The sequence below is a fragment of the Scleropages formosus genome, chromosome 5 (assembly GCF_900964775.1).
Source record: "Scleropages formosus chromosome 5, fSclFor1.1, whole genome shotgun sequence".
Taxonomy (NCBI): Eukaryota; Metazoa; Chordata; class Actinopteri; order Osteoglossiformes; family Osteoglossidae; genus Scleropages; species Scleropages formosus.
In genome coordinates, this window is record NC_041810.1 from 29,382,799 (window position 1) to 29,396,770 (window position 13,972).

General features: G+C 44.7%; 1 protein-coding gene across 1 annotated transcript; it reads left to right on the forward strand.

The window, feature by feature from the left end:
- The first annotated feature begins 1,839 nt into the window (after positions 1 to 1,839).
- On the forward strand, positions 1,840 to 12,566 carry inhbaa (inhibin subunit beta Aa). Its single transcript, XM_029251678.1, has 2 exons — positions 1,840 to 2,665; positions 10,313 to 12,566. The coding sequence occupies exons 1-2, from the start codon at positions 2,251 to 2,253 to the stop codon at positions 11,116 to 11,118; spliced, it is 1,221 nt and encodes a 406-aa protein (XP_029107511.1). The 5' UTR covers positions 1,840 to 2,250; the 3' UTR covers positions 11,119 to 12,566.
- The last annotated feature ends 1,406 nt before the right edge of the window (positions 12,567 to 13,972 follow it).

Consider the following 13,972-nt stretch of genomic DNA (forward strand, 5'->3'; position numbering starts at 1 on the left):
GGTGTGTCCCCTCCCCCTCCGGCCTTACGCCCTGAGTTGCCGGGTAGGCTCCGTGACCCCGTGTGGGACAAGCGGTTCAGAAAATGTGTGTGTGTGTGTACTATATAGCTTAACATTGCAAGTTACTTTGGAAAAGAGCATCAGCTGAATCAATAAATAACAGAAATTTTACAAACATCTTGTAGTGGGTTTTCTTTTTTTTCTGTTTCTTCTTCTGAGGGGCATGGTGGTGCAGCAGGCTTGGTCAGGTTCTGCTCTCTGGTGGGTCTGGGGTTCGAGTCCTGCTTAGGGTGCCTTGCGACGGACTGACGTGCCGTCCTGGGTGTGTCCTCTCCCCCTCCAGCCCTGCGCCCTGTGTTTCTGGGTAAGGCTCTGGTTTACCGCGACCCTGCTTGGGACGAACGGTTTAGGACTGCGTGTGTTTCTTTGTCTTATTTTTTTACTTAACCTGTTTCATGAATTTTCTGAAATAACAAAGTTATAGCAACATAATTTAAATGACTACATTTTAAAACAAGAAAGGGGAAAAAAGATGAAGTTCATTAAAAAGAAAGAGAGAGAAAAAACATTTTTGTAATGAGTATGCAAATCAAGCTATTTTTAAGGTAAAAATGATAAAGTGCGTGTGCAATACGCAGTGTTACCACTAGAGGGAGTGTTCAGCTGTGTGACTCATAGCCACCAACAGGTCCAATTGAGTGAACAATGTTCTCTGATTCACCACAGTCACCCAGCCAGATATTTAGCTTTAACCTCATTATATATATTGGAAAAGTATTTTACCACTGAGGGGAAAAAATACATACATCTATTAATCCATCTTACGATATCCATCATTTATTTTGGACAAACATTCTAAATTGCAGTGAAATATGAGCAGGTAACAGTTTAAATCACTGACTGCATAAATCAATTGAAAGACATGATGCAAAGTTATTAAACTGTAAAATTTATTAACTTTATCTGAATATAATTATAATATCCGGTATGATATGAACTCAAAACTATTTACAAAAATTTCCCGGACTCTCTGGGCGGCGCATGGAGGAAAATGAGTTTGGCAGAAAATATACCGTCCACTTCCTTGACTTAAATGTCAGATTTATTACACTTGCAATACATATCGCTCAAAATGTTCCACCTGTTCACCAAGGCTCTGAAAGTCAGTCACATATTGATGTCCACAATGACGTTTTTTGCAGTACAGCCAAGAAAATAACAGTTAATAAGCCACTTGAACAACTTTAAATTGAAGCATTTTTCACTGGCTGGCAGACTAATACTAGAAATACAATTTTCTTTAACTTGACCCATTTATATACAGTTTTTGTGTATATGGTGCAAGTGATCCAGAGACAGGATCGACCTTCAGTACTTCATGGAGATGCCATGAGTAAATCAACGGTAACTGAAAAAAGACCAAAGTGACTTTACAGTTATGGATTAAAAGCAAATGTCACCTCAACAACAATGAAAAAAACTTTTTTAAAAAATATACTTTGGTCTAATTGGTGCATGAATAGAAGTAAAGGTTATTACACTGTTAAACATTTATATTTAATTAAATGACAGCTTATGGAATTCACTCACTAGGAAAATGAGGGAGGAACCTAAAATCCTTAACGGAGTCCTTTAAAGCATCGGATGATGTGAGGAAGTGTTTCGTGGGTGATGTGCGGCTGAAGGACAGCGGAGGGAAAAAGTTCATACATGATTTACAAGATGACTCGCTTTGACAGAAAAAAGGGGGGGGGGGGGGGTTGGTGAAAAAGAAAATGAGTCACAAATAGTGAGATAATAATAGAGGGGTGGGGTTTGGGGGGGTGGGTGGGGGGGGCGAGAGGGAGGGAACAAGAAGAGAGAGGGAGGTATAATTACAGTGAGAGGAGCGGACGGATCGCGGGAGAACGACAGAGTGAGGAGTGGAGAGGAGAGGAGAGCGAGGACTAACCCGAGCGGGAGCGTGGCGCCACCCAGGGGCATCACTCACGGCGACGGCCCGCCGAAAACTTCCCGGGAACACTTGGCTCCACTCCACACACCTTCCCCAGCACTCCTCTCACAGCAGGATCTCACTGTGCTCCATCTGACACACACACACACACACACACACGTGCACACACATTCATGCGCTCATATTCAGCCACAGACACACACCGCTAGGGTGTTTCCCAGCAGGAGGCCGTAGTGCTGCTGCACTTCCCTCTTTCTATGTAAGTTTGTGCTCTGTGGTGCGCCTCCTCCGTCAGGATGTCTCCGGAAGCTCTGCTCGGTGGAATGCTACTGCTCTTCTCGGGGATTCGGGCCAGCACCTGTGAGCCGTCCGCGGCCGGTCCGGCGGAGGGCGTCGACGGGCCCCCGGCTGCACCCGCCACCGACTGCTCGTCTTGCGCGCTGCCCCGGTTCGAGGAGGGCCCGTCGGGCGGCCTGCCTGATGTGGTGGAGGCCGTGAAGAAGCACATCCTGAGCGCGCTTCGCCTCGAGGAGCGGCCCAACATCACGCAGCCGGTGCCGCGCGCCGCCCTGCTCAACGCGATCCGCAAGCTGCATGTGGGCCGCGTGGCCGCCGACGGCAGCGTCGAGATTGAGGACGAGGGCCGAAACCAGGTGGAGATACAGGAGCTGGCCGATCAGACGTCCGAGGTCATCACGTTCTCAGAAGCCGGTGAGTGCCCAAGGTGTGTGTGTGTGTGTGTGTGTGTGTGTGTGTGTGTGTGTGTGTGTGTGTGTGCCGCACAACATAACAGCCAGATTTACACACGCAGTTTATTCTAAACGTAGAATAAAGGTGGCACCCCTGCCGTTAAAGAGACCTGTTGACTTTAAGTTCAAGAGGCCCATTGACTTGAGTGCAGGCAGAAAGAAAAGGAAAGAAAAGAAAAGAAAAGAGGTCTGGGCACTTCTGAGAAACCATGTGGCTCCTGGGCACCCTGTGAAGGATCACTGAGTGTGTGTGTGTGAAAGGCACAGCCACACTCGCACTCCTGGGCTTTTCTGAGTCACCATGAGCCCCGCTATTTTCCGAGCTCCGGCACCGAGACAGAAAGAAAGGGGAGAAAAGGCCCTTCGGGCTGGAAAGAAAAAAAAAAAAAAACGTCTTTCAGCGTCACCCCCGTTTTTTAAAGTACTTTGAAAGGTGCCAGCGGTCAGCTGAGCCGCGCATTCAGAGGTGCTGTCAACAGCTCCAGCCGCCAGCGCGCTGCCCGGGAGGGACGCTCTCGGCACCTGTCGACGCAGTAACCCTTTCCCCCCGACGGACAATTTAGTTGCGAAACCGCGGCAGAAAAGAGAGGCGACGGATGACGATGCCCAACGTAATTCGCCGCATGCAACGGCGACACGGGGACGCCCAGAGAACGGTGCAGGTGCAGAAGAGCCTCCTACAGCAAACTCACACACCCCATGGCACGGATGGGCCTTTAACTTTGAGCCCGAGGACCCTTAACGCTCACCTAAAGTCCGCACCTGCGAATGAGCGGAAAAAATGCACAGGAGGGCCGCAGGGAGCTCTTGTGTTGTGCAGCGACTCCCGTATATTTATTTGAAGAGCTGCTCTCAGCGGATTAGCGGCCACACCTGAGCGCTTTTGGGCTTCGGCATCTGCCGAATGGCTGAACGTACATGTAGAAATGAACCGGACTCTTTCTGCTCACCTCCTCGAGTCGAGTTGGCCGCAGTGCGCCATGCAAAGCAAAGATGTGGTCTTTTAATCCCTTCGAGGGGGTTACCAGTGTCGAGAATGCCCGGGATTTACTCCTTTACAAATATAAAGTGGGTAGCGGACCGCTTGGTGTCTCATAGTACCTGGACCGTGCGACTGGATGCGGGTTCGATCCCCGGACGGTTCGTGCGTTGTTTAAATTTCTCCCTGCGTTCCTTCCCTGGTCCGAAAACGTGTCTCAGCGGAACCGGTGACTTCAAGCGTCCCATAGTGTGCACGGCAATGTGTGTTATATTGCCCTGCTGCATGAACGGGTGAATGATTGTCGGCTAATATCTAACTGGGCGGAGCTACAGCCTGGCCCCGCCCACCTCTGACTGACGGCTTGCTACGAAAAAACAAGCACCAGGTGCGGCCAACTAGAATCGCTGTGAAAGCGAATAGAGAGAAAGAGTATAAGGACTGTAAGCTGCCTTTGAAAAATGTGCCACCTAAATCTGAACTAATAAGTAAAAGTGAAGTAAGAGCTTTGCCGATCGCTTCATGGGAGAAGGAAACACCTGCCACTTTAGCTAAGAGCAAATGTGCCCTGGGCTTCTGCTCGGCGGCGTCGTCCCGGTCGAGGGCCACTAGCGCTGCAGAAGCGACCCATTCCCCGGGCGCGACTGTGACACGGGTCGCTAGCTGGAGATAATGGCCACTGTCTGCCATCTCCGCTGCGCCTCTCATAATGATAGTATAGCCTCGAACAGAAAGAACGTCCATCTGAGCAGAAATAAACTCGTTTGCTCCACTTTATTTGAAGGCGGCGCGGTCCGTGGGAGTGGGCGCCTCGTCCGGCGCTGTCTGCTGCATCTGGTTCCCACCGCGTGCCGTCGTTGTTTGTGTTGTTGTTTACGCGAGCTGCTGTACGTCAACATCGCCCCCTAGCAGGGCTCAGGGCAGCATCGTTGCACATGTCCAAAAGTACTTCTTGCATGGTTCCACTGACACAGGCTGCGAGGCCACGTCCTTGACCGCTGTGCAAAGGGTGTGATGCATCAACAAGGCATTGAATACCCATAAAACAGGATATATGGAACATACGTCGCCCTAGCAACCACAAAATGCATGTACTTAATATCTATGTTAATTCTAATAAATATTATGCTGATAATCATATGACCTTACAAAAAGGACAATTAGATAGATAGATAGATAGATAGATAGATAGATAGATAGATAGAAGTTCATATTATCATATACAAAACCATATTATTCCTTCACATTATTCATGCGCTGCACTATAACCCCTATAATCTTTCATATTCCAGACAATCCCTGCATTTCAAGGGTAAAGTACTAGTGCCTGTGATTTTAGCTACATCTGCATGCCTTCATTATGAAGCGGCGAGTGAATATGTCAGATCATGTCAGATGAGACAGAAAAAAGACAATGCACTAGGTGATGGCGATGCCTATGATGTATTAATAACCTGGACAGTTATGCAAATGAATAAGGCATGAGCAGAACGGTATGAAAAGGCGAGAGGAGGTTCCTACCTGCTTAAATCAGAACCGGGCTCATTCGAAAGCGCTACAGGCAAATGGAAGGAGCGTTTCTGCAGGTTCTGTCTCTCCAAAGACACACGCACCTGGAGTGTGTGCAGGAGAGTCGCGGGGGGGGGCAGTTCCGAGGGCCACCACACGAGGGCGCAGTTCAGGAGTCTATACAGAGCTGCTTGAAAGCAGAAGAACCCTACAGAGATAGCCATTATTCTTGTATAAAATATTTAAACAGACTTATTAAGTCAACTTTTTAAATCTTGAACTTATGAAATGAATAAATGACTGTGATTTACACCCCTGATCCTACTTACCTACTTGGTTCAACCAATGCAAGTTGGACTTTACTTATTTTTACACCTGCACTACTTGTGTGTTTCTACTACACACATGATTTCATCTAAAGTAACATCTGGAATTGCTCATTACACACATATTATGTCACAAGGGAAACACTGATTCTCATTCAGTACCCATTTTGTGGTAAAACTGAGTGACGCCAGGGGTTCGCTTTCCTCCAAGCAGCACCGTATGAATATTGTCATCAAATCACTTCATGAGAACTAACTGAACAATACACACTTGAGTAACAGTGGTGAATAAACAGTGTGTTTCAGATTGCATGACATGTTTATATACCTAGACAAGTCAGTGTCCACCCATGGACTTCCAAATAACTAAGTCACGCATTTATTGCATATGAAAACTTAAATGCTTTGCATTAAAAAGATAATTAATGTACCATCCATCCATCCATCCATCCATCCATCCATCCATCCATCCAATTTCAGCCACCGCTTGTCTTGTTAATTCAGCAAGGAACAAAAATGACATGTCACGCTCTGGATGTGTGGTCTCTTCATGAATGCACCTCCAAAGTGTTTGGAGACATTTTAATCATCCATCCCTCTGTCTCACTGTGCTTTTGCTGTGCTTTTCCACTTGCATAAATACCCACAATGGCCATCTGCTAAAAATAGCCCCCGAAAGACGCTCTGATAAAGAGAGAGAGACCTCTCACACGTTTCCGCCAGAGCCTTTCCCAGTCACCCGTGTTAAAAATGCACCTGGCGTACCGAGACTGTGCCTGGGACTCCTCGACCCCCCCCCCCCCCCCCCCCGCTGCCTGTTCATTGGGCTCTTTACCAGGTTGTTTACTGTGCTGTTTGGTGGGCATAATTGCTTCTTTCACTGAAATGCATGAGTCAGGATTTTTTTTCCTTTTTTTCGGTGGAGGGGTCGTTGGGAATGAGAGCGGGCGTCTCAAAGAGCTGTGTAGATGAGAGAGGACACAACTGGCCTCAAACTCAGGCAATCGCTCAGCAGAACAGACGACCACTAATGAAACTGCACCACGGAGATCCATCGTGCCTTTTAATAACGATCAGTTTCAAAGATCTTTTATTGAGTTACAGGACAAAGGAAATACCTCTTGCCTGTTATTCACAAAGACCACAATTCCAGCATCTCTGCACTCTTTCAGTAGATCTGACAAAGCAAACATAAGCATGCAGTATAATTAAAACTTGCAGTTTTTAATACTTTATTAACTAAGTGCAAGGATAAACATGACATTTCTCCAAGGCAACTTACAGCGCTAGATACCGTACACTAACGTCCCTATAATCTCCCCCACTATTAAGCTTCTTAATAACTTCAGTTGGCCACACCTGGTGCTTGTTTCTTCCTAAGTATAACCCAGCTGTATAAATGATCACTGTGATTCTAAGCCACGGAAAATCACTGCAAGCCACTTTGGAGGAATTTAAAATAAATGAATGTAGAGTGATTTGTACACAACAACATTCAGAGACTACTTTCTTTAACAGACCTGGGTGTAAGAAGTCATCACCCAGCGACCTTGCAAATTCTACGAAGAGCTCGTATTGTTCGTTTTTATATTCGTGGGCTGCCTATATATAGTCTTGTTATTGCAGAGGACAGTAGGTACCGAGCCATTAAACTACAATTCAGCCTCCTGGCATGCTGTTGAAATATTTTAACATTTGTTTCTTCAATGTTTCCTTGCGTTCGTAATGTTTTTCGCATTGGTATGCCTGGTGAGAACCTGCCTCGACTCACAGTGGGGCGGCTCATTTGCTGTGATGGAGTAGAGTGCCTGTGGAGAGAGAAAGAGGGCCGTGTCACTCAACTGCAGAGAGGCTACTTACTTTGAATGGAACGGCACACCCTTGGCATGCCTGGACCGCAGGTTTAAGTGGTGTGTTAAAAAGTGGAGCGGATGTCAAACCCGCTGATGAATACCCTACCAGAAAAGGCAACTGTAGCGTCCTCCTTCTTCTTTTCTGAACTTACAGCGACCTGGAAGGAAAACCAATCATCTTCAGTGGCTTAATGAGGGTTCTGGATGTAATTAATTTACACAAATATATTACAGGGCAATTTTAATTGAGGTTAAATATTAACTTTAAGATCATCCCAAGATGATAAACCTTTACGCAGCTTCTCCTGTAATGTCCTGTAAAGAAACAAACTGACTGTACTTAAGAATCACATGTCTGCATCTGTCTCTTTCTCCTAATGTAATGAAAACGTATTTTATATGAGATTTACGTTGCTTTGGAGAAAAGCGTCTGCTAAAAGAATACACACACACACACACACACACACACACACATTTTCCGAACCGCAAATGTAAATATTAAGGCAACTTTATAATTATGTTTTGCTGGGATAGCTGCTGTTTCGGTTTTATGAATGGGCCGGAATGTCAGGAATGTGTATTAATACCAGAAACATGTTGATGAGCTTGTAACTTTCGCATGCACATCATTGACCATGCTGCCCACTCAGCTCATTTTTTTTGGGGGGGAAGTGCTTACATGTTAATAGTAAAAGAAGGAATTGTTCACACTTGGGCCTAGAAAAAAAAAAAACTGCAGTTATCACACTGGATCAGGCTATAGAATTAGTTGCGTAGAGGGACTTAATACTCATATAAAGAAAGGAATCTTTAAATTCCTTAATGATCAAATTCCTTAAATGGAGGGAATCATTCACACTTGGGCCCCAGTGAGCAACAGCAGTCATCACGATGGATCAGATAATACAGACTATTATGTCGAGGGTCGGTTCAATATTCATTTAAACAAATGGTTCGCTGCTTGTGAGTGGGGCCATTAAGACTCCATTGTACTGTCAGAAAACGTGAGACGGATCGAAGATTTTCATCCTTTAGGAAAAACAATGTGAAGAGCAGCATTACTTATTTCATTAAGTGAGTCAGTATTTGGAAGAAAGATTCTAGCTGGAGGTAAAGTAAGCCAACGGGTGCTGAAGAACCCCGAGTCCTCAATACGTGGCAAGAATGCGTAAACGCTATGTCATCGGTCTTCGTGCAAACTGTACTATCGCGGACAAGCAAGCTTTTAGGGTCAGGTTATACAAAGCAAGACAGTGCTTATAAGGTACCCAGTCGATCACGCTGTCGGATGAATTTTACCATGGAGCAACAGGACGCTGACGTTCACATTCTTCAAGAACTGATGAACGTTGTGATTCCTTGTTATTTCTGACAACCCAAGCAAAAGTGAAGAACGAGACAAACACTGGACATGTCTGAGAGTAGATTAAAAAAAAACCCTTTACTAATAAAAATCATAATTCCAAAGGAATAACTTATGCAATAAGAAATTGGGTTCTAGATGGGTCCTGTAGTCCCGATTATCCTCCAGCTGAGATCGGTTTCACTTACTGTTTCGCCTACTGCAAAAGAGACAATGGAAAAAGCTGCTGCAGAGAACTGCAAAATTACTTTAAAAGGTTCCCACCTGAATTCCACCCCAACTTGCCTGCTGATGTCCTACAAGGATGTTGTGAAATCAGGAAGATCTCAGTAAACACAATATTTACCATGGTTTTGCTTACTTCCTCCCAGTTTACGCAAAGCGAAAATTGATCTGTTTGACTTCCACAATCTGGTGCCTACTTTTCTGGTGGCTTTGAAAGGCTGAGAATGGTTCATCTAGGTATTTGAATGAAGTGATTTTGTTGTTGTTCTTTCCTGGTTTTAATACTCTTTACAGAACTTTTAACTTATTGGGTGGGGGTTTAACTCTTTTTATTTGATATTTACTGTTTCTATGGTGGGTCCTGGGAAGATGGTGCAGCTGGTAGGTAGTAGGAGGTAGGAGAAATCCCTGACTCGGCAATATCTTCAGATGTGTGGACACTGAAGTTGAAGGACTTGCACAGTTTTTGTACAACTAAGAAGCTGTAAGCATGTGTACAGTCGGTAAAAATTTCAGCTACATAAACATCTCTTAACAGCCACTTCTGTATTCGCTTTGTGCCACGTTCCTAGCCGGAAGTAGAGGGTCGGACACAATTGCAGAGCACCGGATTTTATTGAAGGGAATCCAAGAATCGTGGTCTCAAGACAGGCAAGGTTGTCGATGCGCAAACGTGGCTATAGGGACAATCCAAAGTCGTCGTCGAAGTACAGGCACTGGTCAAAACACGCTAAGCAATGAAGGGGAGGTCAGGAGTTAGGCGAAGGCGTTGTGTCGACGGTGGTGTGGGCGTGGCACTTTGTGCTGAAATGTCCACATGGCAAATGCAGTATGTAATAATCTAAAAAGCAGCTGGAATTCCCCTATTTATAGTTATGTTGTTCCACATCTGTGCCTTTAATATTTGCATTTTTATTACGATGATTTTGGTTTACGATAAGAAATGAAGACAATACAAGGGACTTCCAGGCCAGCAGTGATGCACTACTATTTGTCTGCTGCGATATATTTAAGAAAGCGTGATTACGTAAATTTAATCAAAAGATGTATTGTTTGGAAGGGGGATGCGGTGGCGCAGTGGGTTGGACCGGGTCCTGCTCTCCGGTGGGTCTGGGGTTCAAGTCCCGCTTGGGGTGCCTTGTGACGGACTGGCGTCCTGTCCTGGGTGTGTCCCCTCCGGCCTTATGCCCTGTGTTACCGGGTAGGCTCCGGTTCCCCGCGACCCCGTATGGGACAAGCGGTTCTGAGAATGTGTGTATTGTTCAGTTTTTTTTTCAGAAAAATCTTAGCTGTAAAACACAGCGAACGATCCAGTCAATAACACTTTTTCGATGGTTTCCATCTCTCTCCCCAGGCGAGTCTCCAGACACAATCAGTTTCCCTGTTTCCAGGGAAGGCAGTGAAATATCCATCGTGGAGCAGGCCAACATGTGGCTGTTCCTCAAACTGGCCAAAACAAACCGCAGCCGAGCCCGAGTGACCATCCGGCTGTTGCGGCAGAAGCAGCAGCGACCACTTAGCCTGGGGGTGGGGGAAGATGCTGAGGAGGCGGTGGAGGAGGCCGTTACGGAGAAGACGGTGGACACGCGGCGCAGCGGCTGGCACACGTTGCCCGTGTCTGGAATCATACAGGACGTACTGGACAGAGGAGGCGAGACCTTGCGCCTGCGGGCAGCTTGCGATGGGTGTGCCGAAGCCGGGGCGACGCTCCTGTTGGCCGTGGGCTCCGAGCGCGGCCAGTCCCATCGACCTTTTCTAATGTCCGTCGTGCGGCGGGTCAGCGGTCAGAGCCACCTGCGGCGTCGGCGGGGCCTGGAGTGCGACGGCAAGATCAGGGTCTGCTGCAAGAAGCACTTCTACGTCAACTTCAAGGACATCGGTTGGAGCGACTGGATCATCGCACCGCCTGGCTACCATGCCAACTACTGTGAGGGCGACTGCCCCAGCCACGTGGCCAGCATCATGGGCTCCTCGCTCTCGTTCCACTCCACGGTGCTCAACCACTACCGCATGCGTGGTTACAGCCCGTTCAGCGGCATCAAGTCCTGCTGCGTCCCGACGCGCCTGAGGGCCATGTCCATGCTCTACTATAACGAGGAGCAGAAGATCGTCAAGAAGGACATCCAGAACATGATCGTGGAGGAGTGCGGCTGCTCCTAGACCGCACGCCACGTGCATAACGCTCTATGAGAAACTGCTTGTGAGACTGAGGCGAGGAAAAAATAACGAGACGTAAGGAGAGCGGGTGAAACGCTTCCCTGTTTTCTCTGGAGAAGAAAGCCTATTTATTTCTCGTTTTCTTTTGAAGACTCCATGGCGCGACACTGATTTGCACGCAATCATCGGCAAATCTAACGGATATCGGCGGCTCGGAGCGCTCTCTGAGGCACTTTTAAAAAAAATCTATATACATATAATATATTTTTGTTACGAAATAGAAGGAGCGGAGAGGGATAGTGTGTATATTTATGGCTGAACTTGCAGTGCGGCCTTTTTTTTCTGCACCTCAATAAAAGTGATACCTGTTGATAAGGTGCCTAAGGAGAATCTCAAAACTATGCAAGATGTCAATTATCACGGTTTGATTTTCTGCTAGTTTTCCCTTTTTTTTTTTTTGTTTTCCTTTTGTTTTTCAATTGTTTACTTTTCTAACACAACGAGAACGCTGTTTTTGATACTTTTTTTCGATGTTAATTTCTGTCTTTGCTGTTGGAAGATACTTGAAAGAAACAAGTTTGACCAGCTGCTGGAGCCAAACAGTTGTCTATATAATTATTCTAATTACGTTATTATTATTGATAATATTATTGCCATCGTGTTTCTTATTGTCTCATGTTTTTGACTTGTTTTGTATAAAAACAATGCGTGTTTACAGTTTGCACTATACCATCATTTTAGCCTGGCCACAGTTATAACGTGTGTTGGTGTTTGGGGGAATTGCACTTAAGAATGGATTAATTTGCAGAGCATATAAGTGAAGTAAAAGCCAAGAGCGAGGATATTTATACATGTGTATGTATACAAAACAGACTTTATCTGAGAGAACACCAAAGAGGTTGTGTGACGCGTGGTGGTTTTTCGGTGAAAAACGAAGTTCATGACCATGTTGGGTTCAGTGAAGGAGTTGCTGGGGACCCTCACACCCACAACCATTTCTACTGGGTTTCTTCATTGCTTTTTACACCCAGTCAAGCAAACCTGCATTTTTGCACCATCACTATGTTCAAGAGCAGGTCACTGTTGAAAGAAAAAAATTCACTCACGGTCAACACTGCGAGGGCGTGTAAAAAAAAAAAAAATGTTGCTGTTACACAAGAAAATTTAAAAAATAAAAGTAATAATTTGGAGCACTCCACATCTGAAAGGAAGGAGGGAGGGATGGAAGGTAATTCTTACAGTGACATGAACAAATGTTGGAAGGCCCATCTACCAGCCCTCAGTATTTGTTCTTCATGTTAAGTGTTGTTGTTTCCTGCTTATTGCATTCGACACTGTACCACTGTGCAATGTGTGACATTAAGTAAGTACAATATTTTACGTATAAAGTTTGCTTTTGCATTATAGGCTGAAAAAACAGTTGTATGCTGTCAGAATGTTCCTGAAATAGATGTGTGCAAAATGACAAATATGAAAAGACTAAAAATAAGAAAAAATATATAAACAGAAAAACATTTTTTCCTCTTTCAAAAAAAAAAAAAAAAAAAAGAAGAGAAAAACACTGAAGAAAGTCTGTGGACTAAGGCTTAAAAACGTTTTATTATATGTATATGTCGAGGTCCTGATATTGATTTGTGCATTGCTTTGTTGTATAAATCAAAACTTGTGCTTGTGGCTGTTTTCTATCTAATTTATTTTACAGTATTTACTTCACTATTAAAGCAAAAGGCTCATGCACTAATTTGTTTGAATAATTAATTTTACATGCGGTGTAGAAAAAGATCTTTTAAACTCTGAATCGCACTTGTCTTGCACAAATGAATACGCACAGACACTAAAGCAAAGGATGTACCATCGTATTAAAAAGTGGACATGAAGCTACATGTAAAAACAGTGTTTTTTGAATCTTTGGATAAAAACATTTGATAAATATAACAACATAAAAGTAATTTTTCCATAAATAAATAAACAATATTCATTTGTTCAAGAGCTGTATACCATTAGGAATGAAGGAGATTTTTGGCCTCCTTTCCAAGGCTGCAGAACTCAAAGCATGATCCGGAGAAACCTAGATCTTTCTATAGCTCGCGTGAGCATACAAGCAAACACCTAGACTTTTGGACTTGGTAGATTTTAAAACCTTTTCCCTGGAGGCCTGTTGGCCCTTAGGATAAACTATCAAATCATAGAATACAACAGGTTCTGGGGTGACATAATGGCACAGTTTCATAAGTCCTCCAGTATAAATAAATGCTACCATGTGGCTGGAATGTCTCTTGGGTCCACGGCAACGTTTCTGTTCTTCATTGTAGGCTGGCAGGACTCTTGTGCAGAATATACTGAAAATACATTTTGAAGCCTGAGCTCTGTGCTTTACGTTCCTTTTATTCTGAATTTCTCAGCGATCCCTTACCGTGTGATGTTGCAAATAATTTATGTATGCAACATACTTACATTTACATTCTGATAGAACGGATTCAGGGCAACGGCAAGGAAAATATCCGTAGTGAAAATAAATGAAGGATGGAAAAAAGGTGTTGCCTTTATTTCCAAATAGTTTGAAACCTGACACCCGCTTCCATGGCAACCTACAGTATAATGTTAGGTTTGTATATTAAACTAAACTTTGATTTACCAGGTAAAGAGTTGGCTGTTTTTACTGAAGTAATTCAGGAGCTTTAATCAAGGTTGAGACCCCTGGGCCCCTAACCATGACTGTACGTGGTGCACTTTAGTGGTCAGTCACATCAGAAAATAAATTTTATTTTCTATTTATAGAAGTAATGATTGCAGTATTAGTTAAAGTATTGATAAAGGTAGTTCAGTGGATGTAATTAATTATTCTTAAGCCTATTTA

Bases quoted from the DNA above. Each gene is read 5' to 3' on its own strand.
- inhbaa (XM_029251678.1), top strand. From the start codon at position 2,251: ATGTCTCCGGAAGCTCTGCTCGGTGGAATGCTACTGCTCTTCTCGGGG. The intron at 2,666-10,312 runs GTGAGTGCCCAA...CTCTCTCCCCAG, and splicing joins CATCACGTTCTCAGAAGCCG to GCGAGTCTCCAGACACAATC.